Below are 27,568 nucleotides of genomic sequence, written 5' to 3'. Positions count from 1 at the left end.
TGAAAGTAATACTGAAACTCAGGGTTGGGCTTTTTGAGAATTTAAAGGTAGGAAAAGAAACAGTAAGGAAACAAGCTAGTCAGTATCTCAGCAGCTTAAAAAGAGCCAATAGGAAGAGGCCAAAGAATTATTTATTTTATTTTTTCTCACACTCACATTCCAAACGAATTTAAGTGAACTCAAGGCGTGACACGCCAGTTAAAAGGTAAATGTAGTGGGCTGGTGTTCATCTCCGACATGGAGGGAAAGGTGGGTTTCCAAGAGGAGGAAACCAGAACAGAACTTCCCAAGTCTGAAGGGACCAGGAGGTGGGATGAATTAGGACACAGGGGAGGAGAGAAGGTCACAGGCCGAGTGGTGGGTCGGTGGGGCTCTTCCGGCCCCCTGCGCTGGCCTCCACTCAGTATGTGAAGAACGCTTGTGAATGGCTTGTCCAGAAATGCGCTGCACGGCGGATCTCCCCTCCCTATGCTGAGAAAGACCATATTAGTGCAACGTCTGCTCATTCCTATTTCCTCAGGGGATGCCGAGGAACCCTTGGCCCTAGAATCCCCTCTCCCAGTATCTAACTGTGGTCAAGAGTAATTATTGGATATTTCCTGTCCTGGAGACCATCTGGTCTGCTGTGGTGCCCTCTGTCCCTCTTCTTTTTTTAACTATAAATTAAGTCCTAAAATAAAGAAGGAGAGGAAATGAGACAATTTAGTGTTCAGAGAGGGCTGCAGGGTAATTGTGTGAGTCTGTAGGTGTGAGAAGGGCTAGCTCAGGGGAGTAAGGCATTGAGAGAACAAGAGGCTGACCGGCACGCGGGCACCGGGGACTTAGATCAGCCTGGAGGGAGCTGGAACCCCCAACATGTATAAAACCTCAGAGGAGCGAGAGAGGTCTCCCATCTGGGAGGATGGGCCCCGGGGGTGGTGAAGGCAGCAGCGAGGTCGGTTTGAAGTCCCTGCTCACAGTGTAAATCCATGAAACGTGTCGACTAAAGTTCATCTCACGGGTTTTTCTTCTGTGTGGTAAAATTGAGCTTTTTCAGCTAACAAGTTCATTTTTTTAAAAAATTGTTTCAGTGGAATGTCAAATTAAAATATCAGACCAAACCTTTCAGTGGTTTAGTTCCATAACCCTAAATCCCTCTCCCATCCAAGAACAATTTCAAAAGGTTAGAGTTTAGAAATGGAATAATACTTAGATGTGGAGGTTATGTTAGGACGCCTATTTTTATAAATTTAGTTCAGGATAATGTAAGCCTGTAAAATGAAATGATATTTATGTTGAAATATATTTCAATTCTCTGCATAGTAAGAGTTTTAGTGTTGGATTTTATTTACTTAATTTTCATCTATACTTCATGCTATAATTCTAGACAATTTCAGGAGAACTCCACTTTAAAGGGGGAAAAATGTTTATTACACGTCTCATACACAATGAGGGTCAAAATATCTTTTCCTAGAATGTCAGTGTAGGACTCCTAGTAAAACCTCCAAGCAGAGGGAGGGTTGGGTTGTGCCCCCCGCCCTACTGTAACAAGGGTTTCCTCTTCCACATCTTTGCAGAAGGGTTAGATTAGGCAACAAGAGCCTGGGCCAAAAACTGATGTTAGAATTCCCTCTGGTTTACTTTTGTGTGAGTGTTTTTCCACCAGTCTCTAGGTGAGGGATCTTTCAAATCACTTAGTAGTTTGGCTAGTAGGCATTTTATAGTCGTAAAACAACAGCAAACACTTAGGTAGTGCTTATTCTGTTCAGGCACTGCTTCGCCGCGGCACCTGTGTGCGTGTGTGATTAACTCGTATGTTGTGCGCAGTGACTCACAATTCCCCAGCAAGGCAGGTTACCATCTCCCCCATTTAAGATAAGGAAACTGAGGCACAGGGAGGCTTCAGGCACCCTGGCAGCAAGATGCCTTTGTGGTGGGGGCGGACTGTACTATTTGTTCCTGAATGACAAGGACCAGGGGAGCAGGACCGTGCTCACAGGTGGAGAGCAGTTTTCAATGGGCAGTGCCATGGCATACTGGGCTGTGGATGTCCCCCAGATGCAGATCCAGAACTCACCACAGGCTGTGACCTCACTCGGCTGTGCTGACCTGTGTCCAATCCAAACATGCACAGTAACAGCAGAACCCCCTCGCTGCACAGGCAGCCCCCAGCACACCCCGTGGTCAGTGTCAGCTACTTGTCCCCTCCTGGTAGATTGCCCCCCCTTGCTCAGCTTTGCTTCCAGAGCTGCTGCTGGGGACATGGTCTCTCCCATGCATAGGAGATGACAGTTGTATTTGCGAGGACACACTGCCCTCCGTCATCTGACCCATCCAAATATCTAGCTCGAGTTCTGGCCCGTCCAAGCTGTCGAGCAGACCGCTGGCACACCCAGCTGCCCTCCCTCCCACCCCTGGCTGACATAGAGGATATTGATTCACAACCAAATAACAACTGTCTCAGGGAATTTGTAGATGTCCCATTATCCACAGCTTCTAACTGGAAATGGATGGAGAGGCAGGCTGGGTGGGTCAGTGAAGGCCAGAGCTGGAGAGCTCCCTTGGGGCTGGATTTTCAGCAAAGCCACCATCCTCTTGGGGTTGGCTCTGGTGCCGGGACATAAATAGCAGAGACATGTCTCCCCCCTGGAAGGGCCAGATCTCAGATCACTGTGTAAGGTGACAGGGAGCTGCAGTGAAAATCCCCTCACAACCCCCAGGAAGAACAGCCTAGGAACCCAGGGGTCCGCCTCAATGGGAAAGCCCCGCAAAGCAGTGCCGTAAGCCTCAGAACAAGCCACTTTCCTCCTGTTGGGTACTGTCTGTGACGCGACTGTGCTGCCCCACTGTTAGAGAGAATAGTCACTGTGGAGAGACCCTGGCTGTCCAGAAGGCCCCTGGGGGGTCCGCTGGCCGGGTAGGGGCCAGGTGACCAGCCCCTGCCCGTGCCTCACGGTGCAAACTCAGATGAGACCTTCCTACATCTCCCCTGCAGTTTTCACTTCATCTTCTTTAAGTGATCATCGAATTCAACTAAACGTAACTTTTTGTTTATGATAAAATTTTTCCTTTAAGAAAATCTGTCATTTTGGTGGCTATGAAACTTAGCCTAGCTCCAACTCCACTTGAAGGAGGAGAGGTGAGGAGTGGGAGGCAGCAGCACCGGGTCCTCAGGAGGACGAGGTCAGAACAGACCAAGCGTGCTCTTCTCGCCTTCTGCTGTTCTTCCCTGGACCTTACTTTAGAGCAGCTTTGCGTGTGATGGGGCAGCTTGTGCAGAACCAGCCTGACACCCTCCCCACCCCACACCTGCCTGGGACCGACACCCTGCTGCATTGCCCAGCCAGTGTGGACCCTCTTTGCTTTTCTTAATGGGCATCTGCCTTTGTGATTTGTGTGATTGACTCATGCAGGTAGAGAAGGAATTTTGACGACCAACCCAGGGCTTGTGATGGTTCTCACAAGCACTCGGCAGACAGGGCAGTGCGCGGACCAGGCTGTGCCTAGGCTCTCAAGGGGCTCTGGTTGGAACTGCTCTAGGCTGTCCTGGGCCTAGCGAGTTCTGTGCCCCTAAAGTTCCAGAGTGCTGGGCTCTGGCCCCTAGAAGGCCTGTGGATAGAACAGTGCATTTTCTGGAGAACACACCTTTGTGGGGCTTCGGTTCTCATTAGGGAAATGTTAGATAGACCCCACTCCTCTCTCTAACTTGGCTAATGCCACGTGCTGACTGTCTTGTAATCAAATCCTAAGATAGTCTAACAGTAAGCCGTTCGAAATCTTCATAGAAGTAACTAAGTGGCCCCTTTTATCCTGGAGGGAAAGAGTGAAAGGTATTTTCCAGTCCCTAGTGATATGGTAACATCAGCATCATGTTTTAGAGTTGCTGTTTCTTTACTACAAATGACAAATCTTTGTCTTCTTTCATATGTTCCAACTGTTACACGTGTTAGAATGTGTGCACAGGGAGATTTCAGAGAGAGGTGGCTGTGCAGAAACGTGTGGGGCTTTACTTGTGGAGCAGCGGGTCCCACCCACCTGAGTGCACGCCCCCTCCCTAGAGCCGGGGCTGCAGGGACATGCGTAATAGGAGTGTGTTCCCAGCCAGTTACCGTCCTTGGTCATAATGTTGCTTGGGGCCACATCAGGCCTGCCAAGCCCGCAGCACAGGCCTGTTAATATTATATGACAGTCAGAGATTTTTTGGAAAACCTCCTCTGGCCGAGTGTTTATCCGTCCCCATTGATATTTGTCTGCAGATAAGTTTTACAATCTGTTTACTTACGAGTGAGTCAGCAGAGCCTCAGCCTTCTTCACGGCAGTTCTGCCAGACGCAGACTAACAGGACAGCAGCGTGGGCAGACCTGAAACCACAGGACCCCCGGAGCACTGTGGGCCATCACTTGGTGGCCTGTACATTGAATAAGGTTCCAGGTTTGGGGTTGTTAATATATACACGCTTGAATAGAAAAAAAAAGGTGTTTCAAGAGCACTTTAAAAATGGATTTATATTTTTCATCTCCACTTAGTGATGGGCACATATTTTTCCGTTAATCAACGTTTGAACTCGTTTCAACTTTTTAAGAACATCGTAGGTGGTGTATTTCACAATCTTAGCAAGGCAGACATTTTTGGAGTAAATCAAAACTGGAGGCCAGAAGTCTCAGCTCTGAGCAGAGCTGCCCCTTGCAAAGTGAAGTAGCAGAAGGAATGATGTATCATGTGAGCACAGCAGAAAGTGCCCTGAACAAGCTGGACGTTGTGCGGGGCACCTGGAGTCCCAGCTCCTCGGGAGGCCGAAGCAGGAGACTCGCCTGAGCCAAGAGCTGGAGGTTGCTGTGAGCTGTGACGCTATGGTACTCTATCAAGGGCAATAAAGTGAGACTCTGTCTAAAAAAAAAAGAAAGAAAGAAAGACAGTGCCCTGAACAGTGGTGTCCACTCCACGTGGATGAATAGGCCTTTGTGGGCACAGGAGAGGGCGTGGGTTGTGAGGGGCAGGACAAAGAATCAGCCTGGTGTCTGGGGCTGTGAGAGGACCACTTGGAGGCTTTGCTGCCCTATTGTTACAGTCACAAATTTATCTATGCTATTTAGAATTCAGTGAAAATGTTCTCGGCAGTTAAACTTTAACAGCCCTCAGGGTTTGAAGGGAAGGGCTACCATCTGCTTGTGCACAGCTGGCTCCCACTTGAGAAGGAAGGGGTCCACCCTGGGACCCAGCAAACTCAGACTGCAGGGGGAAGTCAACTCTCCTTCCACTCAGAGCTTTCAGAGCTGTGCTGGTGTTTTTAGAAAAACTCACAAATATGAATCAAAACCCAGATATCTCGGGGGGTTGTGGGGGGTTTGGTTGGTTGGTTTGTTCTATTTCTTCCTTTTTTCTTATCCCTTCTCCTGGGTTGTTTCTACTATTTTTACATAACTTTAGGAAAAACGTAGAGTGCAATATATTTATTCAAGTGTAACTAAAAATAATAAAATGCATATTTGTTATGAGGAAACCAAACCACCTATTGAAAGTCCAGCTTTACCTATAACGGGGTTTGACAGTGGCTCTTCAAGTTGGGTTGGCCTCATACCTCCAAGTCTTTCACATCTGAACCGCTTTACTCATGTTTTTCCCACTATGACAAAAAGCAAATGTGTTGACTTGCGTCTGAGTCTTGTGAAATCTTGTATGCTCCAGATGCGTGCCATTCCCTGGGGGACACAATCCACTTTTGTGAAATAGTTGGAAAGAAAGGAACTTTTCAAAAATTATTTAAATTTTGGGAGCCTTGCCATGAAAGTTTTTAAAATGTAAATTCCCACACCATTGATCTAATTTCCTTTAATCTGATTCTGTTTGCACCCCATGGTCTTCCTGGCGGGAATAAGATAGGCCACCTGCTCCTTTTAGAGCGGAAGAAGCATTCTGTTTCAAGGGTCAGAGAAGGCAGAATGGGAGCGAGGCTCGCCTTGGTCATGGTTTCTGCTACTTATAATTGTAAACGTTCCTTCTGTGAGATGCTTGATTAAAATTCTTGATGAACTGAGTAATCTCCACAAGGCCAAGAGAATCTAACGTTCTTGAACATGCTCTGTATTCACAGTATATCCAGTAACCATGTGTACTGGTCAAATACTCCAAAACATGCAGCCAGATGGCTTCTAAAGTTCAACAAGGGTTTCTCACTGGTGGTTTCTGCAACCTCATTAGCCATTCAGCCTAGATAGGAGTTCCCATTTTAATTCATTCATAAAATATATTTTGTTACATAGACCTAAGATTTTATAAACCTTCCGGAGACCAATAAAAGTGGAGATGCTCTTAAGCAGATGAGAAATTTAAATATGGTTTTAAATGTTTCCTGAACATTAACTCACCATATGGCTTTTGAAACTTTGGTCCAATGAGAATTTCTATCTCCCTCCCTGAAAGAGCCAGTGGTTAGCCTTCATAACTCAGAAGCTGGTTAACAAAACAACCATGGTAAGAAAAGAATCGTCCCCTGAGTGTTCAAGCATGTATTCAAAATTAAAATTAGAGAGCAGAAAATACAAATGTTATAAATATTCTTTCTTCACTAACTTCTCATTCTTTGAATAGGATCCTCATTTACTAATGTTTGTATAAACACACACACAAGGAAAATTATTATCATGACAACTGCATCGTTTTCCAAAGGAGGAAAAACGGTGACGATTGAAATCTGAATTACACTATTTACAATTGATTAAAGAAAAAGTGCTAATTCAGCCTGAGTAAATGGGAGAAGTTAGACATCTGCCATGTGCATGTCCCTGGGTGCAGGTGGAGGCACTTGAGATCAACACTTTGGCCAGCATTACATCTTGTAAGTTTTAGGTAAGAACTATTTAAGAGGAAAATTTTTTTCATAAATAAACCTATAATTTAAAAAAAAAATAAAAGAAGCAGGAGAAGATGTAGCTCTTGGGCTTCCAACGCCTCCTAATAGAAAACATCTGCTGGACTTCCGGAATTTTCCTCAGACCTTGGGAACACACCCACACGTTTCCAATTTTTTTCCTAACCACTGAGTTGGCTTCAGCAGTTTTCAGTTTTATAGTTGACTGACCCATTAGTTTTACCCTTTGTTATAAATTCCATCCCCACGTGGATAGACATTGGTTACCAAATGTTGGATGGGGAGAAGCAGAGAGCACGTTTATAGGTAGAAACATCAAAGGTAAAACCTCATTTACAGATGAGGTCTGGGTTTGGGGGTTTCTCGGGGTTAGCACTGACCTTGCTCAAGGGAAACAAGTCACGTCAGTGTGCTCCATGTCTTTTCCAAAGAACCAGCAAGTGGTGAAAGTGGGTGTCACGCTCACGCCGCAAAGGTGTTTGCCATATACTTGGGGAAACCTAATTTGGTGTGTTCCGAAGAGACCGTGGGGTTTTGTTTGTTTGCCGACCCATGGGAACTAAAACAAACAAAACTTATTTTTAAAAAGCTTCTTCAGAGTTTAGAAAAACTTTCAACTCTGTTACTTTCTAAGGAGTTTGGTGTCGTCGCAAACCGGCTTTGATGTGCTCAGCATGGTCAATCCAGCTCAGCCTGAGTTCACCCATTTGTCTTCTGAAGGTTTCTCTTGGCCTAAAAGATCTTAAAAACCACATCTCTGCAAACCAGTTACTGTTGTAGTGTATTTGGGATGCTATTAAAAAAAAATAAAACCTTACAGTAGGTAATTTATACACAGCAGAAATTTATTTCTTGCAGTTGAGGAGGCTGGAGTCCCAGGGCACCAGCGGGCTGGAGTGTGGGGAGAGATGTCTGCTTCCCAGAGGCCTCCTCAGGGGTGGGAGGGACACACGTGCCCCTCAGGCCTCATTGATTCTATGAGGGGACTAATCCCCTTCCTGAGGACTCCACCTGAGAGACCTCATCTCTCCCAAAGCTCCACCTCTTACACCAACACCTTGGGGATTAGATTTCAATTTGTCAGTTTCGGAGGGACCTCGTAGTCACTGTTCAAAGCAAACAAGTGCACAGTATTGGATAGCACGGTGCCAATGTCGTTAGTTTCCCTTATTTCAGCTAATTACCTTTTTAAGGTGAACTTTCTTAGCTCAGTTGAACTTCAGATCTGAACTCGTCTTCGAAGGTGCTGCTCTTCCCCAGAAAGGCCTGACATGTTCCAACAAGGGCTGGGAGGGGACCTCCAACTTGGACAGGAGTGGGCGGGGACTTGAACGGCCACCCCAAATGGGCTGGCACTGCCAGAACCCACCTGTACCCGTCCAGTCCCTACACCTGGTTCTTGGCTCTGTGGAGGCAACTGCAGGTGGTGAGAGGTGGTGACTGCAGTTCTGGAACCACACGGGTTCCGGCCGGATAGTTTATGTATCATTTTTAAGTTGCCTCATTTTTTTCTCTTGGTTTTTGGTTTCTGGGGTCTTTTAAGAAGGAAGTGAGAAGAACATGTTTGCCCACCACCTACTGGCCTTGGTCTGTGCCGCCCAGGGTGTTCCGAGACCGTCCCAGGGCTCGTGGGTCTCTAGGCATGAGCTGAGTAAGAGGTGAAGGGTGGCACGTTTGTAGCTGGAGCTGGGAAAGGGGGTGAAGGGCAGCTCGGTTGTAGCTGGAGCTAATTTTCGGATGAGTCACCAGGAAAACTCAGAGTATTCCAGTGTCTCCTCCTGAATTTCTTCCTGGCATGTCAGAGCCAGAGCTTCAAAAATGTGCTACTGTTTTGCATGACAAGAAGTAATATTTGGCTCTGAGAGATTAGTCATACTGAGCCACCTGCGAGTCCTACAGTGACATCAACCATGATCCCAGATGTCAGGCAGAGAGTCCTCATTCACAGCCAGCCCGTGAGGTCAGGTTGGCAGCGAAGGCCTGTAGAAGCTGCTTTGGGGCACCCTGGGCACTGTCGCCTCCCTGGTCCCTGCAGTGGTTGGGGGAGGAAGGCAGGGCGTGGTCCCCGGGCTGTCTGGAGGACCTGCGCAGTCTGGGCAGAGGGAGGCCAGGTGAGCAGGGCATGTCCGTGATGTCACAGGACAAGCCCACGGCTCAGGAACACCGCACTGGGCACCACCGCCTCTAACCTACACGAAGCCTTTCCTGGGCCCGTCAGTCTGTCCTGGGCCCGTCAGTCCGTCCTAGAGCCCATCAGTCCGTTCTAGAGTCCGTCAGTCCGTCCTGGGCCCGTCAGTCCGTCCTGGGCCCGTCAGTCCGTCCTGGGCCCGTCAGTCCGTCCTAGAGCCCGTCAGTCTGTCCTGGGCCCGTCAGTCCATCCTGGGATGCGTCAGTCTGTCTGGGCCAGTCAGTCCACCCTGGGCGCGTCAGTCTGTCCTAGAGCCCGTCAGTCTGTCCTGGGCCCGTCAGTCCATCCTGAGACGTGTCAGTCCATCCTGGGGCACATCCCGGGGGGCCTCACTTTAGGGGTAAGCGCCTAAGAAAATGGTGATTCAGTTAGAAATTTAGATGTGGTGCTTAGCGGTTGGATTATCTCCTTTTGTTGTTTGAGGGGTGGGAAGCTTGGGAATAAGCCGAGACCCTTCCCTACTGTATTGCCAGAGGTTACCTTCTAATAGAGGTTGTGTATTTCGTCTTCTGTCATGTATGTTTTCCCATTTATATCGGGTGTTGATAAAGTTTGTGTGCAATTTAGAATAGTTGTATATACCTTACTCATCCTAAGTGTGTGTGTCCCCTCAGGAGTGCTTCTAAGTCCTGGGTTACTGAACACTTGACAGCCAGTAAACTGTACCTGACCAAATCCTGCTTACTCAGAGCAGACGAGGCCTAGAACCTTCCATTGCTCTTGCTGGGCCTCTGGGGGCTGGCAGGGTCTGCTGCTACTGGGGCATGTCCCGCTGTCCCCACAGCCTCCCTGGAGAAGAGGACAGGGTACCCACAAGGCCATGCTCCACAATGCTGGGAATCGGTCCTGTAAACCAGGTGGGGATGGGGAAGGACAGTGTTAATTGCAAATACTTTGTATCTATTTGCCTTTGCAATTAACAATATCCTTCTGGCCCAGGTGCACCAACTCCAGCACCAAGGCAGGTGTGGAAGGGCCTGGGCCCTGCAGGGAAGGGTTGGCAAAGGCCCCACCCACCTGACAGGCTGAGAGTCAGGGAGAAACAGTTCAGCAGAGAGCCAAGAGGGGGGCAACAGCACAGTGATGGGGAAGTGGACAGCTCAGGGAGGATGGAGGCCCCCAAGGGAGGCTGGGCGAGGCCTGCAGACCCAGCAGCAGGAGGCCTGGAGCATTGTGTCTCCCGGCCTTAGGAACAGAGAGGACTCAGCATTTTAGAAAGTGGCGTGAGAGCACCTTCAGTGGATGGAGGGCAGGCGAGACAGAGCACATAGTGTAGTCAGAGCAGCTGATTGTGAGGCCCTAGCTAGGAGGGGTGCTGAGACTGGGGGAAAGGTGGACCCCATGGCAGGCAGGGCACCTCAGTGGGCAGAGAGGCCGCAGCAGGTGCTGGAGCTGTGGACTTGCAGGAACAGGGCAAAGGGACACAGAGGGGGTGGGGTGTCGTTGCTGGGAGGAGGGATGGAGAAAATGAGGTCCCAAGTCTGATTTTGAACACATTGAGTTTGAAGTATCTGTGACCTCCAGACAGTGTCCAGTGGGGAGTCGGTGCAGTGCTCTCCCCGCGGATGGAGCCAGGAGAGATCTCGCCTACTGGGCAGGTGAGGGAAGAGCCACACCTGAGCACACCCCTTCCCAACAGGCCTCATGGGTGGCATCATCAATACTTGCAGCACACGGTGTGGCCAGGCATGGCAGGGAGAAACCTTGAACCCCTCCTGCTGCTGCTCCCACCCGGCTGCATTGCAGTCAAAGTTCCACCCACCCAGACGCTATGATGCCAGGAGACCATGGCCGTCCCCCACACAGACGCTGTGATGACAGGAGACCACGGCCGTCCCCCACACAGGTGCACACAAGGGTCTCTGAGAGACAGCGTGGGTCTAACTCCCCACCCCACACAGGTGCACGAGAGTCTCTGAGAAACAGCGTGGGTCCAACTCCCCACCCCACACAGGTGCACACAAGGGTCTCTGAGAGACAGCGTGGGTCCAACTCCCCAGAAGTCACCTTATTAAGAAGCTAAACACATCCTTTGTGAGGGAGAAATCACAGTATGGATATTTGACCCCAAAAGGAAGCCGGAACTCATGACCTTGAGCATTGCAGACCTGCCTCGGGTCTCTGTGTGTTAACTGTCCCCATCTCATGCATCGCCACGGAGGTTTCTGTGATGCCACAAACCTTTGCAGAGCTTCAGAAGCGGGAGTGTCGGGAGGAAGTGCGGCTGGCCACAGCCAGTTGTTGTCCTCCATTTTGTGGATGGAAACTGCTATTTACTTTTCTTCTAACAAATGCTGTTAAGAGGAATGAATGTTCTGGAGGCTGTTTTTGCCCCATGTCATGAGAACAGCCCAGCAGCTGAGTCACCTCTCTGGAATGGATGTTAATGTCACTTGGTTTCCTCTAACCCAGGACCCCGGGTTTTATGTCTGGACAAATGAGCCATCCATTATCTTTCCACAAGACTGAAAAAAGATCAATTTCTTGTGGTTTATTGTTCTTTTTTTAATTGCGGATGTGTGTTCAGTGTTTGTCCAAATACTCTGCACACCAGGGAGGCTTAGCAGGGAAGTCCAGACACCCAGAGCGCTGCTTGCGGGGTCAGACCTGACGGTGAGAAAACAAATGGGACCCAGCCTGGGCGCAGCCCCCACCTACACACTCCCCAGGCCACCATGGGGATACCATTCCTGGTCTGCCTGGCCACAGCTCCGGACCTGTCACCAGCAGTGCACTTGCTGTTATCTTGGCAATATTGTGACAACAATTCTTAGTAAGATGATTTCCAAAGTATTACTTTAAAGATATAAATAAGGAAGCCTGAATTTGGATCTGACATCTACTGTCTGCATTTAATCGTCCTAATATCAGGCTTCAAGGGCAACACGGAGTATGAAAATCAAGAGACCAGAACGCCAGGCTGCTTGGCCACTAACTGGTCACATTCCCTCATCAGGCCATGGAAGGCTGTCGTGTTCAAAGTCAAACTGGGTCTCTCTCAGTTGTTCCCAAGCTTGTAATTGCCTATCTCTATCATCAAACATGTTCAGGTCCCTACAGCTGCTTCTGACGTCCTTAGGGCATCTTCCACCTCTAAGCAGATACACTTCTGGTCAGCAGGAGCCACCACAATCTCTCCATTCTGGGACAGCCCCTAGGGTTGAATGACATGGATGCTTCTCTCCCCTTCAGATTTATAGACTTCTGACATCTCCGCCATCTCCCTGAGACCTTCCTATTCCTAAGCGTCCCCACCTTTCTCTGTCTTCTTAATGCCCTTCCCAACATGCAGTGAGAAGCCCCTTTCCCGCCCTTTCATTTTGTTCACGAACCAAATGGCCACCAGTTCTGCCCTTTTCTCCTCCTGCTGCTGCCCGGCATTCTGGAGGCCTCCCCTGCTCTTGGGGCCACCTGGAGGGCAGGTCTCCTTGGGGACAGGGCTGCAGCTTTCTATTCATGCTGCAGCTCCTAAATGAGGGAGCACACCTGGGACACCTACCAGTCCCCTGACCAGCAGGCCTCCTCCCTGGACCAACTTGCTCTTCAACAGATGGGCGCTGATTTTCAACACCTGCCCCATAGAGCTGGTTCTCACAAAGCTAAACCAGGAGTCCTCAAACTAGGACATTTATCCGGCCCGCCGAGTGTTTTTGCCACCACTGCCTGTCCTGCTTAGCAGCTGACTGTCCTGGGGCCCTCAGTCCAGCCCTCCAGCGGTCTGAGGGACAGTGAACTGACCACCTGTTTAAAAGGTGTGAGGACCCCTGAAACTCTAAACTCCTGAAATGCTTATCCATTCTTTCTTTTTACCAAACAAAAACCACCCAGCCTTTTAGAAAAATCTTCCTGATATGGCCTTTCCTCCACAATGAATCTGTGACGGGAAGTAGCGAAAGTCCGGGTTATGAGATGTTTTGAAATGTTTCCCCAGAGCATGCCAATGGTCCCGTGGGGTTCCCTGCACAACTTTTCCCTGGAGTTGCTAAAAAGTAACAGGATCAACTCACTTCTCTTTCTGCCCTAGTCACCTTCCAGCAGGGAGAGGGGTTCATGTGCCGTGGAGTGGCCACATTGGGTGGCGGGGCACGGTGGGGCAGCGGCTTCCTCTAATCATCTCCATGGGCTCGTGCCTGGTTTCTCGTGGATGTCTGGGAACCCCAAGTGCATATTGTTCATTTCTGCAGATGGTTTGCCCATCTGCGTTTGGCTTACTCACAGCTCCATGAAGACTAGCAGAAGTCAAGTCATCTCCGTTTCTTGGGAGGGCCCCGTGTGCAGGAACAGGCCCTGTGGAGCTGTGTGGACTGCTCTGTTCCACACCATCTGAGCCACCCAACCTCTGTGCACCTCAGTTTTCTCACCCATAAGATGGACAAGGGAACAGTGCCCACGTTTTGTAAGGCTTAAGAAGAGGAACTGTTGGAAAGGGCTCCCAGGAATGAAGGCGTGGAGTCTGGACGTGGCAACTCCGTCACCGCACGGGGCACGCAGGGATCAGGCCCAGCAACCTGAAACCCCTGTCTCCTGGGCCTTTGCAGCCAGTCTGCATCTCACAGGTCCACCATACTCACATTTAGAACATCTTCCTAGCCAGGTCAGAAGGAAGGGAATTAATTATAAAATGCATTAATCACTGAGTTGGTCCACAGCCCTGTGCAAAGAAGTGGAGTTTGAAATGCTCTTTAGGCACGATTAGAACACTGCCATCAACATTGTCATCGGAGTTTTCCCCATGAGAGGTTGAGGGACCTGCCCTCCACCCCAGGAGATGAGTCATCACTGGAACTGCCATCTGGAAATCCGACGGACCACGCCACCACTTGCAAAAGTGACCTGAGGTCTGGGCGGGTGGGTCCCTGGCCCGAGGCGCACGACCGAGTGCCACCTAGTGCTGGTCACCAGAACTGCACATGACACTTCCCTGGCCTGTGTGTTCCCTCCTCCCAGGAGCGTCAAGAGTGCTAAGAAGTTGTCTTTTGTTGGTGTAAAGTTAAAATTTAATTTTAAAGCAGAGATACTCAGTCAGTGTGGAAAATAGGCCTTTTATGGCTGTTCAGAGAACCCTGCTGGCTCACTCAGCCCTTTCTCTGTAACCTTAAGCCCCTGAGTCATGGTACCTCCCCAAGGTTGTTTAAAGTATGTTTGGCTTCTCACGGACAGTTGTCCCCAAATGCTTGGTTCAAACATTACCAGGGCTAAGCCTCCAAAGGTGCAGGGGGTCGTTGCATTCCAGATTCCTTGCCTCACCTTCTGGACTTTGGTTTCAGCAGACAATGTGTTGTTAATCTAATCAGATGTGAAGCACAGAGTCAGGACCCTCCTTTCTCCCAGCCTGGCGGCCTCCCTTCTCATGGCTCCATTTCAGAGGCCTGGTTCTCGCTGATAATGCAGACAGATAAAACCAGATCATCTGGGAAAAACAATGAGCAGAAATTCCACGGGAGTGGTGTGGACTGAGGAGAGGAGTTGAGGTTGTGGGTTTGCGGTTTCCTGGCATGTGAAGGTGACTTAAGGATGGGGGGGGGCAGTGAGGGCAGGACAGGTCTCCACAGTGTCACCCACCAACACTGTGCTTCAGAACTCAGGGAGCCATAACAATGGTCAGAAAAATGGCCTGAAAGCAGAAGACTGTGTGGGAAGGATGTGAGTTTGGAGGGAGGCAGAGCAGTGCCCCATCTATTCCTTTAACAGACGCATGGAACATGATCTAGGGGTCACATGCTGGGGAGACACAGACATGAGGCTGGTCCCTACTTCTAGCTCCTTGTGGCCTTGTGAAATGCAGAACAGTGCCACACTCTGTGCCACAACAGGAGCAATCGGGGAACAGCTAATCTAGTTGGGGGTCGGGAACTGTCTCTGCAGAGGCTGCCCTGAGTCACATCCGTCACTCCCTGGGGTCCAAGACCTCCCCAGGTGATGCGTCAGCAGCCAGTTGCAGTCAGGGCTGGGACAGGGGCACCCCTAGAGTGGTCCCACCCACGTCCTGGGATCTGGTTAAACACAGACCTGACCTAGAGGCTGGGAAACAGCCTTCCTCCTGCTGAGTCCCCGGGCACCCTCAGCGGCTCCCTGAGGCCCAAGTCTGATGTTTTATGAAGGCTTTGGGAGAGCACTAGGTTGTCGGTGGAATCTGTGGCAAAGAGCAGAGACAGATCTGAAAAGTCGTATTATGTTGGTGTAATTTTAAGTGAGTATGATTCCCCATAAGACTCTTGCTAGGGAGTGAGGCTCGTGTTCATGTATAGACAGAGGTTCTTTTTGTATCGTAATGTATGAAAAGGGAATAGGAGGCAAAGCAAAATGTACTCATACTGTAGGTAAGAGCTTGGGAGCCGAGTCTCTCTGTAGTTTCTCTACAGAAGAAAGCTGTTTTTCATTACCTTGTCCGGCTGCCGGGTCCGTGCGGGCTCCCCTTCCCTCGGGCCCTCCTTTCTGACAAGACTCACACCTTGGGGAAGAAGCTTCCTGTGAGTTGTTTGTCTTCATGGAAAACAGCAAAGATGCCATCGACTCTGCACAAGCCACAAGGTCCCCAGGCAGCGTCGAGAGGTGGGGGCGGCACTGGTGGGGATTTGTCCTCATCCCAAAAGGACATTTCAGTAGCGGTGGATACAGGGAAACGCCGGGCCTGGACTTGGTCCAGAGCTAGCAGAGATACAGAAATCTGTGGGAATGAGCAGTGATGAGATTCCAACCCCAGTGACTTACCACTTCTCACCTACTAGAATGGCTAAGGAAGAAAAGCTGAGACCACCAAGTGCCGACAAGGACGTGGCCGTCTCCCGCCTTGCCAGCGGAGTACAGTGGTGCAGCCAGTCTGTGCGAAGGCGGCGTCATGCTGCAGGCTTTGTTTTGTTTAATGAAATTGAACAGTTGCCATTTGATCCTGTAATCCATTCCTGGATATTTGTAAAAAATATGTCAACACAACCATGCATGATGTTTCTAGTAGCTCGGTTCACATTCACCCAAGACCAGAAACGGCACAAATGGATAAACAAATTGTGGTAGTGGAATCCAATAAGTTACCACTCAGCAAGACAGAGGAACAAACTGGGGGTACACACAGCAGCTGGGGGACCCTCAAGTGCATTGTGCTAAGTGGCAGAGCCGTGCTCAGACTCCATACCCAGCGGTAAGGGTGGAAAACCAGCAGGGACTGGCCGAGGCTTGGGGGGAGGGGGGAGTGTTTGGCCACGGAGGAGCACCATGGGAGGCTGGGGGTGCTGGAGGTATCCATGACTTCCTCACAGTGGAGGTCACACAACTCTGCATTTGTCAAAGCACACAGAATGACACACCCAAAGAAGTGAATTTTATTTTATAGACATTTAAAAATAAAATCTTTTTTTAGAGGAGTAACAGAACGAAATAAATAGAATAACAGATAAGTAGGGTAACACTGAAGGAAGGGAGGGGGAGGAAAGTGACAGTCGTCAGGCGTTTTCTAGTGACAGAGAATTTGGAGCTCTATTTAAAGCATGTCCTACTTGGGACCATTTCAAATAAAGATAACGGAAAAAGCAGCCCCGCCAGTCTGGCCGTGACCGTGCCTCTCAGTTGGCTGGTGGGTTGATTGGCTGTTGCTTCACAGCAGAACCAACCCAGGGTAATGCCGACTTCTGGAATCTCTCCCCTTCATGTGGCTCCTGTTTAATCAAAGTGTAAAATAGATACAACCTTGGTGCTGGCCCTGGGCTGTGCCAGAGATACTGAAGTGTCACCCTGAAGCCTGAAAGCCTGTTTGGTAATCTGGGCAGAGGCTGGCCTTCCCTCTCGCTCCCTTCTGGGGGCGGCCTCCACTGGGCTGCAGGCGGCCACTCCCCACAGAGCACCCTATGGGGTGATGACAGTTGGACGGAGCCTCGAGAACACGGTCTCTGCTCAGAGTCACATCACCTGCTGAGGCAATGACCTCAGAATACTGGTAAAACATCGGTGTGTACACATGGAAATTAGTAGCCTGCGGCTGAGCCCATAAATTATAATTATTTTTATTGCCAGTCTTTTCATGATTTGTCACCTCAATCATTTCCGCCTACTGTAATTGTCACTCTCTAATCTTGTCAGTATAGGCAAGAGTCCCCTGCACTGTTAGTTCCTAATGACACTGCGTCACAGGTCCCCAGGCACTAAGTTAGGAAGAGCGTCTCCTCCTCAGGGGGCTGTGGCTGCCCCTTGGCCCCACCTGTGTTCCCACGGCCTGACCCAGCCACTCAGCCCACATGTCCTCTAGAGGATGAGGGTTGGACAGGCAGCGTGTCCCTGGGGCAGGGAGCATAGCCGGCACCTGAGGTGTGCTGACTGTGAAAGCGTGAAGGAAAGAGAAGCTGTCCAGAAAATCAGTGTTCCAACATGCACCAGGCAAAATCACATCCGGACTAGAAAAATGTGGACAGGAAGCCCTGGAGCTGACTGTCCGGGTGCCATCTATGTTTAAACAAGGAGCAGAGGCTTCCAGACTCATTGGTCCTGTGGGTGAGGAATAGGAGACTGTCCATTTTTTTCTCTGCTTTAAAATTTGAATCTACTCAAGTCATGTCATTTCAGGTAAGACCATGTGCTAATGTCTCTAAAACATGCATCTATCCCAGATCATTTCAGAGAGAACCACGTGATACGACAGCACATTAGAATTGCAGGTGGCACCAGCGGTTTGGGGGGGTTTGTGGAGATCAAGAGTGACGGAGCCAGCAGCCCAGGGCTTCCCACATCCCTGGGTCTAATCTGGGCCTGACCCACCTCTAGTTCTGTGGCCCGAGGGCTATGCCCCAGAGCTATGCCCCAGACTGTTCTGTCTCTTGTCAATACCATGCTCAAACTGACGGTCTCCAGACAGGGAAAGCTAGCTCTTGGTTTCTCTAGATTATTTTATTCCCCTAGCGGGCATTTTATGAAAGCACGTGACTGAGCAGTGCCTGTGGCTCAGGGAGTAGGGCACCGGCCCCATACTCCCTGGGGGTGGGGGGTTTGAACCCAGGCCCAGCCAAACTGCAACAAAAAAATAGCCAGGTGTTGTGGCCGGCGCCTGTAGTCCCAGCTACTCAAGAGGCTGTGGCAAGAGAATTGCCTAAGCCCAAGAGCTGGAGGTTGCTGTGAGCTGTGACACTACAGCACTCTGCTGAGAGCGATAAAGTGAGACTGTGTCTTACTCCTTGTTGCTGATTCATATTCTACCTTGTGGATGGGCCTCAGTTTGTTTATCCTTCCCTGAACATCTATCCTGCTTCCGGTTTTCAGCTCAGTTAATAAAACCACTATCATCATTCCATAGAGGCCTCGGCATGGACACAGGTTTTCATTTCCCTAGGTTCTCTCCTGGGAGTAGGACTGCTGGTCCTGTAGTGGGTGGACGTGCCACACTGTCGGGGCCCTGCCCGTTTGCCCCGTGGCCGGCAGCCAGGGGGATTCTGGTAGCCCTGCATCTTCACCCGCACTGGGCATCGCCAGCTTGGTCTACGTGTATCGGCCGTTGTACTGGGTCCAGTTACCGCTTCCTGTAGATTTACTTTGCTTTTCCCTAATGACCAGTGGTGCCCAGTGTCCTGTGCTTATTTTCTGTCTGTACATCTTCATAGGTGAAGTGTTCAAGCCTCTGCCGTTTTTTCATTTGGCTTGTCCATGTCCTTACTGTGGAGCTTGGTATGGTCTTTATTCTCGATAGAAGTCATTTGTCAGATGTGTGTTTTGCAAATATTTCTCCCCACCTGTGGCCTTTTTATTTTTAACAGTATATTTTGGCCATTAAACTTCGTAAGCTTGCCAACTTATTCTTATAGCTTCTGATCTTTGGGAAAGAAGAAAAACAAAGAGCAGAGGCTTTGCCTCTGGGAAGTCTTTGCCTGATCTAGAGTTACAAAGAAACCCTATGGTCTCTTCTTGGAGTTTTATAGCTTTGGCTTGTGCATTTAGGCCCATTTTGAGTGACTGTATAGGGAGCAGCATAATGTGGAGGTTTATTTTTTTACACATGGAAGGTATTTACCTTATGTTGACACTAGTGCCCTAATCTGTTGTCAAAAAGTTTTGGAGAGCAGAAATTCTGAAAGTCCAAGTAATTCAACCCCGTAACTGGAATCCTTAATATGGAATAGAACCCAGAGCTAGGAGTCATGTTTTATAAATATTTTAAATAAGAACATGTAGGCATAAGGTCAGGTTCAGCTTGGGCTCTGTGGTGCATGAGAAGTTACCCGTAGTAGACATAACATGCTAAACACCAACCTTCACATTATTGTTAGCTTGGAATGTACTGCCAATCCATCCTGCCAGCACAATCTAAAAATTGCTCTCAAGTGCTAACTGATCATCCTTAAGAATAATAAACATTTTTAAATTTTGACTGGAGGAGCTATTTTCCTGGATCCTGAAAAGGAGCCCATTTTTCCTTTTGGGAAATTTTACACATTTTCAAATGTGTGGCCAAGAGTGGGTAGAAATTAACTGGGACTTAGATTGGAATCCCCAGAGGGTCATCAGGAGCTGCAGCCTTGGCCGTGAATTGTCTGGAACACTTTGCGGAAGGGAGGGCGGGTCCGCCCTGGGGAATGCAGAGGATATGGGTGTCTGGTGGGCGCCTGTGCCCATAAAAGGTGAGACAGGAAGAGTCAGCTGACGGAGGAGAAGGGATTTCCTACTATTCAGATGCTAGCCAGTAAGTCATGAAAGGCTCATTCTTATCCCACCAGGAAAATCCTGCGCTGTAGATTAGAAGCCCTGATGTGCAGTCAAGCGAGTTTTATCCTTGGAAACGGTTTTTTATTCTTCTCTGATAAATGAAACTTTTTACTCCCTTACCAAAGGAATATTTTAAGGTTAATAAACTATGAATGGAAACAGGCAGCAGCTTGGGGTTGTAGGAAAGTGGAGGGACCTTTCTGGAAGCCCTGATAAATCATCATCTTCCTACATATGCCTGAAGGGATTTGACATGCACCGTATCTGCTGCTTACCCAGATGTGAAATTCCCCAGTTCATGAGCACTTCTTACGTTCGGACTCTGGAAGTGCCCACTGTCCCCGGTGGTGGTGTCTGAGCATTGTGGATTTGAGTCTGGACTCCGTGTTTCTGCCTTTCCAGATAGCAGCTTCCAAAACTGCTCCTGGAGTCCCACAGACTCCATAGGGAAAAGCCATGCTCACCCCTCTGTCCTAACGATGATCAAAACTCTCATGTCTTCTAGCTATCACTGAAGCATGAGGCTAATTAGAAGTAATATTTAATCAACATAAATACCCTGTTTCTCTCTGCCTGCCCCAGTAAGCCAGACCTTTCTTCTGAGGGCCAACCTCATGCTGAAGAGCTATTTCCTATTAAAAGACACCAGGTCTTGCACTGAGCACACCAGGAAGGGACAGGGTGGTATTCACTGTGCCTCATTTACCATACTGAACGCAGAGAGGACCCTAGGGACCAGGTTAAATGCAGATTCAGGTGTTCTGGGGCCACCAGGCCTGAGACACTGTATCACCAAGAGGTGCGGACCTCGTGGTGGGTGTTAAGGACACAGTGGGACCCACCCACTCTCCAGAGCTACATTTGCCGCTTAGCCCTGATGCTGGCCCAACCCTGGCCCCAGTAATCTCCTCTCCACCAGAGTTCATGTCACTTCATGCAGCTGCCTTTGGGACAAAAGGAGATAACCCATTTTTCACATTTGTGACATGCTTTGTCCCTAAAAATTAGACAATCAAATGATACCTTTCATGATCCTGTTTCCTAGGAAGTAATCATTTATACGGGTTGAACTGTGTGCTGGGGACCTGGGGGACGGGAGCAGGGGACATGGTGTCGTGTCTTTTTCCCACGCATCTGCTGGCATGTGAGAAACGTTTTGTGGAAATGCTTTTATCAGGGATACCGGAGGAATTTTAGGCACTTTAGAAGTTTAAAAGCTTTTGAGATTTATGCACAGACATTTAAACTAGACTCTTCCTCTTTCTGTGGTAATTTTATGTTAAGGTCACTTAGTGCAGCAGCAAAGGAAGAGATGGAAATAACTTCTCCCACTGGGACTTTTCAGCTAAGGATGGGAGTTGACAATGATGATGCTGATTAGTACAAAGGAAACCCCCTCGCGTCTACCTGATCCTCCCAGCTGCTCTTTACAAGCACCAGACTTCCCTGGCAGGCAGGACGTCCTGGGGAAGCCTCAGGCCCTCATGACTAAAGTGTGCCTCACATGCGTCCTTGGCCTTGACCAGAATGTGCACAGCCCAGCAGGCAGGGGTCACACTAGGGCAGCAGCAAGGGCTCCTCACAGGGTCCCCAGGCTCTCCAGCACTTCCTCAGCAGGGAAGCTGGATTGAATTTTGTGGAATATTCCATTCCATCAGAAGCTCAGGATGGCGTGTACATCTTGACACCAGTTAGGATGGCCATAGCCAAAAAGAAAATGCAAACTCACAAGCACTGGTGAGGATGTGGAGGAATCGGAACCCCCTGCATTGCTGGTGGGGATGGGACGTGGCACAGCCGCTGTGGAGACTGCCAGGAGCTCAACAGCCCCAGCATAGAATTGACCTAGGATCCAGCAGTTCCACCCAGAAATAGACTCAAAATAATTCCTAACAGACACTCAGACACATACTCAGACTCACACACACACACTCCCAGATGTCCCTGAGTGGACAAGGGGACATGCTGTGGTCTGTCCCGACCAGGGAACATTATTCATCCACAGGAATGACTACAGAACCAGTACATGCTGCAATGCTGGTGAGCTTGACGCACATCATGTCATGTGAGCCCATGTGTGAAAATATCTAGAACAGGGACGGCAGGGGCTGGGGGATGGGTGGGGATGAGTGGTGACTGCTTCATGGGTTTGGGGTGATAAAAATGTTCTGGAAACAGAGGCGCTGGCTGCACAACACGGTGAATGTACTAAAGTCACCAACTTGTACATTTTAAATGGTTTACATTATGTGAACTTCACCTCAGTAAAAACAAAATGTGGCATCATGCTTCAGAAAGGGAAAGAGTAGAGACTGATTACAAAAATCAGAGTTCCTATCCAAGAAGTAAAGGTTAGAAAGAAGGGGGCTGACAGTGAAGGGAGTGGCACGTGTGGTGGCCCGCACGTCCTGTCACAGGCAGCGAAAAGAAGGGGGCTGACAGTGAAGGGAGTGGGCACGTGTGGTGGCCCGCACGTCCTGTCACAGGCAGCGAGCGCGGACGCGGCTCTTCATCGTGGAGGCACACGTGTTCCCTTTCACTGGCTCTATAAACTAATCCCCCTGGATGGTTCCAGGGTTTATAGACAGAAAAAATGACGGCACTATCAAGGAACATTTTATCCCCCTAGAGATGTTAAGTGTAAACACCAGCAAACTGTCAGTCTCAGCATGATCAGGGCAGCTGAGATTCGTGGCCTGGTTATTTTCCAGCACAGCCAAAGACAAAACTAAACTGGGCACAGCTGGGGAAGAGCCATAAAAATCAATATCAGATCGTGTTTTATTCCCAAACTTACAACAACTGTAACGTAATGAAACTTCTGAGTGTTAGACAGAGTGAGCCTGGGTATCGTGTGTCCAGGGTCAGTGCCGCCCGTCTGTTACCACTGTTCTGCCCAGCTGGCAGGACACTCGGGGCCATACTCACACGTATGATGTTCTCCAAAGTTGATTAAAATGCACAGCCTTGCCCCTGCCGGCTGCACTGCAGACCAGGACACCCCTGTTGAGTGTTTGCTGCCTGAGGCATCAACAGAACTCTCCAGGAGCTTGTAGAGGACAGAGGACAGCTTTCTTTCCCTAAAACTCAGACTTTGGCCCAGAAGGGGTCCCCAGGGAGCTTTCTCAGCTCACCTTGGTTTGTGCCCAAGCTATGGGATAAATTGTCTTAATCACATCCTCTGACCACAATCTTAACCACGTGGGTCTCTTCCACTCAGAGTCACCTTCGCTGCCTCCCCCAGCACCTGGGCAGGTGGGAGCTCCCCACCCCCATCCGTGCAGAAGCCTCTATGAGGTCACTGCTGCCCCGCAGCTGTGTGGAGTGTGAGGACAGCATCATAGTCCGTGAAGGACGTACTTCTTAGCTGGACAGTTCCACAGGGCAGCTTCCTTGTGAGCAAGGGAGATAAAGATTAGAAAAATTGCCCAGCCCCCCATCTCAGGGCAAGACGAGAATTGAATTGGAAGAGTAAATGGCATTTGACAGACAGGTTGTACGAGTGAACAGACGCACTCATCAGAGGAGTGATCAAGACGTATCTTTTCATTCGGGCGAACCTGTGGACGATTAGAAACCGACTGTAATACAGGACTTGCTTCCCTCAGTAGGAGGGAACTGTCACCCCTCCTTTGTTCATTTATAAAAATATTTTGTTGTAGTAAATTTATATCTTAAAAATATTTGTTTTTTTAATTTTTTATTATGGTTAAAACATATGTGACAAGATCTCTCTGTTAACCATGTTCAGAGGCAGGACAGTGCCATTAACACACTCACCTGGCAGTGCGGCCTCCGGCCCTCAGGCTGTCACCCCCTTCCCCTCCCAGCCCTGGCAGCTTCTACCCTCTGTCTCTGTGGTGTGGCTCTTCTGTGGCCTCACAGACATGGAACCGCATGGTGTCCTCCCTCTGTGCCTGGCTCACTTCAGTCAGGGTGACAGACAGCCCCAGGTTCATCCGTGTGCCCCTGCTTCCTCCCCGGGGCTGAGCGGCATCTCATTGAGGTTCAGCCACGCTGTGTCTGCACACTCGTCGACCCTGGACATGTGGGTCGCCTCCACCCTCCGGCTGGTCGGGATAAAGCACCTGTGACGTGGGTGTGCAGACACCTGCTGGAATTCTGCTGTTGGTTCTTTGGGGATGTACCCAGGAGCAGAATTGCTGGGTCCTGTGTCAGTTCCCTTTCTTAGTTTTCTGAGGAGCCGCTGGACTGTGTTCCGCAGCTGCACCGTTCCACATTCCCTCCAGCAATACACGTGCTCTGACTGCTCCACGTCCTCAGCAACACTTTTAATTGGGGTTTTTAAATGTAGTAGTAGCTGTTCTAAGGAGTGTGGACATACATTTTTATATATTTGAGGAAACCCTTTCCTTTTTTTCTATGTGTGGACAAAAGGAGAGATTTTCTAATCACTTAAACACCTGGTGTCATTTTGATATCTGGAAGCAACATGTATCTCCACACCTACTGTGTGCATCGTACTGAGAAAAACAGAGATAAAATTGCAGAAGTTTGTTTGGATCTTTTGTTTATACTGAAAAGGCTTTAAAATAAGCCAAATAAAGCTGTTCTTTCATCCCAACCCAATATTATTAACATCCCGTAACATCACTTTAATAATTCAGGATAATTTTTTCGACATTTAATATTCTCTTCTCTTACATTCTCTGGCTTCTTTCCTTAACCAGAAATTACTGTGTAGCTCTCGGGTAGTAGCTGGTCATCTGTTTGCATGTGATGCTCTCTGACGATCAGGGCTCTTTGAGAATTAAGAGTGTAATTTTAAAGTAACTGGAACTAAAAATGAGTATTTATTGTCATTAATTATGCAAGTTGACCCTGTGTTGTTCCCGCAGGGTCAGCCCGGGCCAGTGGGCCCTCAGGGCTACACCGGGCCCTCGGGCCTGCAAGGATTCCCAGGACTGCAGGGACGCAAAGGTGACAAAGGTGAACGAGGAGCTCCCGGAATAACAGGACCGAAAGGAGACGTGGTACGGTCCCCGTGGGTGTCCCCTGGCTCCCTGCGGGTGGGGGGCACCTCGGCCTTGGCTGAGTCTGTTTTCCTTCTTCACAGGGAGCGAGAGGCGTTTCTGGATTCCCTGGTGCTGATGGAATTCCCGTAAGTTTTCTGAGAACTTTAAAGCATTGCGTGCATCCTGAGCAATGCATTAAAAACTTAAGGAAACATTTACAAGGAGACCTCCTTTTCTGTTTATTACTGGGGGCTATATGTGCGTAAGTTCCCCCATCCAAACACTGAACAAATTATTTCCTTTGTAAACGTGCTTATAGGCTTGGCTTCGGAGTTGAGGCTGCTTGCTAAAATTGGACATTGTCTTGGAATAAAAAGCTAGCATGGCATCCAAATATGCTCAGTACAGAGCCAGTCCTGAGAGTGCATTGGGACTGTAGGGTGATCCATGTGTAAAGCAGCCCTGGCCAAGCTCAGACGGAGCTCAGCCCCGCTGAGCACTGGTGCTGCTTCTCAGATTCTCTGCAGTAACCGTACACAAAATGAGAAAGAGGAAAGCCAAGCTTTGCTCATGAGAAAAATCTCAAAGTGCAATAAAATGTGTTTTTATAACCTAGTTTACTTTACTTCTTGTGGCATTAAAAAAAAAATAAACAAAACAGCCTGACTCACAGCCTTCTTCACAGGGCCCAGGAGCAGATTTCCCAGGCTTGGCTTCCTGGCCAGACCTGACCTCAGGGATGGATGTGTTTATCACACTCTCTGACCCGCCCACATCCGGCCACCACTGTCCTACGACATCTGCTTCGTGAGCCTCACACTCATGTACAGATGGCCGTGCACACCCAGGGAGGGACCCCCGTTCCCGGCTGCACAGCGGGGCTGTCCCCACACGGGGTGAGAGACGGGAGTCAGGTGAAGTCACAGGGACTCCGGCATTTTCTGCAGCCCTCCACCTCTGTATTCCTGTGTGGACATAGAAGGGAGCAGGCACAGCAAAAAGAAAGAAAGTCACGTTTACCAAGACACGAGACCCACATGGCCGGGGACTGGAAGTGTCCCCTGAGTGGTGGGCTCAGACAGCACTCAGGTGCAGCTCTAAACAAACCGAGAAGTGACTCCCACATTAGTCAGAATCTTGAGAAATGAGCAGTTAGAGAATCTGCGTATTTTAAAGGTTAAACAAATTATGAACGTATTTTCCTGCTAATGGCCTAAAACTCAGTCATCTATTTTTAAAGTATGTTTTCTTAACTCTTCTGACTGTCCACTAGTTTTGTCCTTAGGAAGCTGAAATGTGATTTTAAAAGAAAGTAACGTTGTGGCGAGAAACCACAGCTCGCCGGCATCCCATTTCATTCATTTCCACTCCGTGTTCATTTAGTATCAGATGTAAATATCTCACTAATTGGGAAGAAAGTAATTATGGGGCAGTGATTGTGGAGAGTAGGGTGGGACCATTTTCTATAGAATCTTGGTGCTGCTCAAACATAGTCTCTTTAAGCACAGAACTCCAGCACTGCAAATTGAGTTAACTTAGACCTCACCTGTCATGAATGCAGGTTTGTGAGCCCTGGATAATATTGCTGTGGTGTTCAGTAAAATCTTTGCATTGCTTCATGGGGAAATATAGCCAGTAGGTGCTAAGCAAGGGGAGATGGGCATTTAGCTCAAGGTAAATTGAATTTTTCTTTGAAGCACAATTTCAAAGAAAGATCAGATTAACATGCAATTTCTAGTGACTTGGGTCAGATCTAAGCAGAGGGAAGACCAGATGCAAGCAGGTAACCCAGGAGAAGACTGAAAAACTCAATGGTACATTTGAGCAGAAGCATCACAGAATAATGAAGGCCCTGAACAGAGTGTGCAGAGAGCTATTTCCTCAAGCTAAATTTGAAAGGCTTTAAAGACCTTCATGTCTCCATTCTGAAGGCCATCCGAGAGCTGGTCAGAGAGCTCAGCTAGCGGGTGGAGAAGTTGTGCTGGCAGTGTGGGTGCTGAGACTCTCCGGGCTCTTCCTGCAAAGTCTGTCTGATCTCTCGTCTGATAGCGTCACTTCAAAGCCGTGATTTAACATCCGGAGCAAAGAGATGTGAAAGTGAAAGAAAAATCCCACTTCTCTCCTTGCATTTCTTGACCTTATCCAGTTATAAGGCACTGTACAGATACTTTGTTTATTTAACATTTTTCCAATTCCTCAAAGTAAATCTAACAGACATCTGAATGGCCTACAAATCACTCTGAAAATAGATTCAATTTATTACTAAGTTTAAAAGAAATTGAGTAATAATAAAACTTATATCCAAATATCTATTGTTTAAAGAAATAGCAAAATGGGCCGCAGTCATGTGGTGCGTGAATCACAGATGATAGAAGAGGGGGAGCCCACAAACGCACCCCGACACCCTCTCCTTGTCCCCCGCTCCCAGACATCTGAGAACACCCGAAATCCTTCATATTTATGTTTAAAATCTAACAAGTAGTGTTTCCCTAGAAAGTAAAATAAGAGGAAATCAGTTAAACACGGCTAAGCCATCGATAAAATCGCACTGTAGATGTGAATGGCTTCTCTGTTCAGAGTGTGGGTCTGCCAGCTAACATTCAGCTGAGCACAGCTGATAAAGAGATCCCTGTTCCCCCTGAGAAGAAGTAAGCAGTGGCTAGAATTTTTTCTAGAATTTTTTAAACCTATCCTTTCCTATCCCTCTGTAGAGACAGTTGGGCAATGAAGCATGGCAGAGGAGACCCCAAGACAATTACTTCTTACCAAAGCCCGGGTGAAACAGAACTTGACCTTGAAAGCCATCCCCTGTTCAGAACTTGACCTTGAAAGCCATCCCCTGTTCAGAACTTGACCTTGAAAGCCATCCCCTGTTCA

At 48.8% G+C, this 27,568-nt stretch overlaps 1 protein-coding gene across 1 annotated transcript in view; it reads left to right on the top strand.

The window, feature by feature from the left end:
* The window catches only part of COL4A2 (collagen type IV alpha 2 chain), a 172,023-nt gene that overhangs the window by 76,647 nt on the left and 67,808 nt on the right, over positions 1-27,568 (top strand). The window contains 2 exon segments of the mRNA XM_023519194.1: positions 24,575-24,709; positions 24,793-24,837. Coding sequence (XP_023374962.1) covers positions 24,575-24,709; positions 24,793-24,837 — 180 coding nt within the window.

This window comes from Otolemur garnettii, unplaced genomic scaffold (assembly GCF_000181295.1).
Source record: "Otolemur garnettii isolate 467f Iridium unplaced genomic scaffold, OtoGar3 scaffold00161, whole genome shotgun sequence".
Lineage (NCBI taxonomy): Eukaryota > Metazoa > Chordata > Mammalia > Primates > Galagidae > Otolemur > Otolemur garnettii.
The sequence above is the reverse complement of the archived record's forward strand: the minus strand, read 5'-3'. Positions and strand labels throughout refer to the sequence as shown.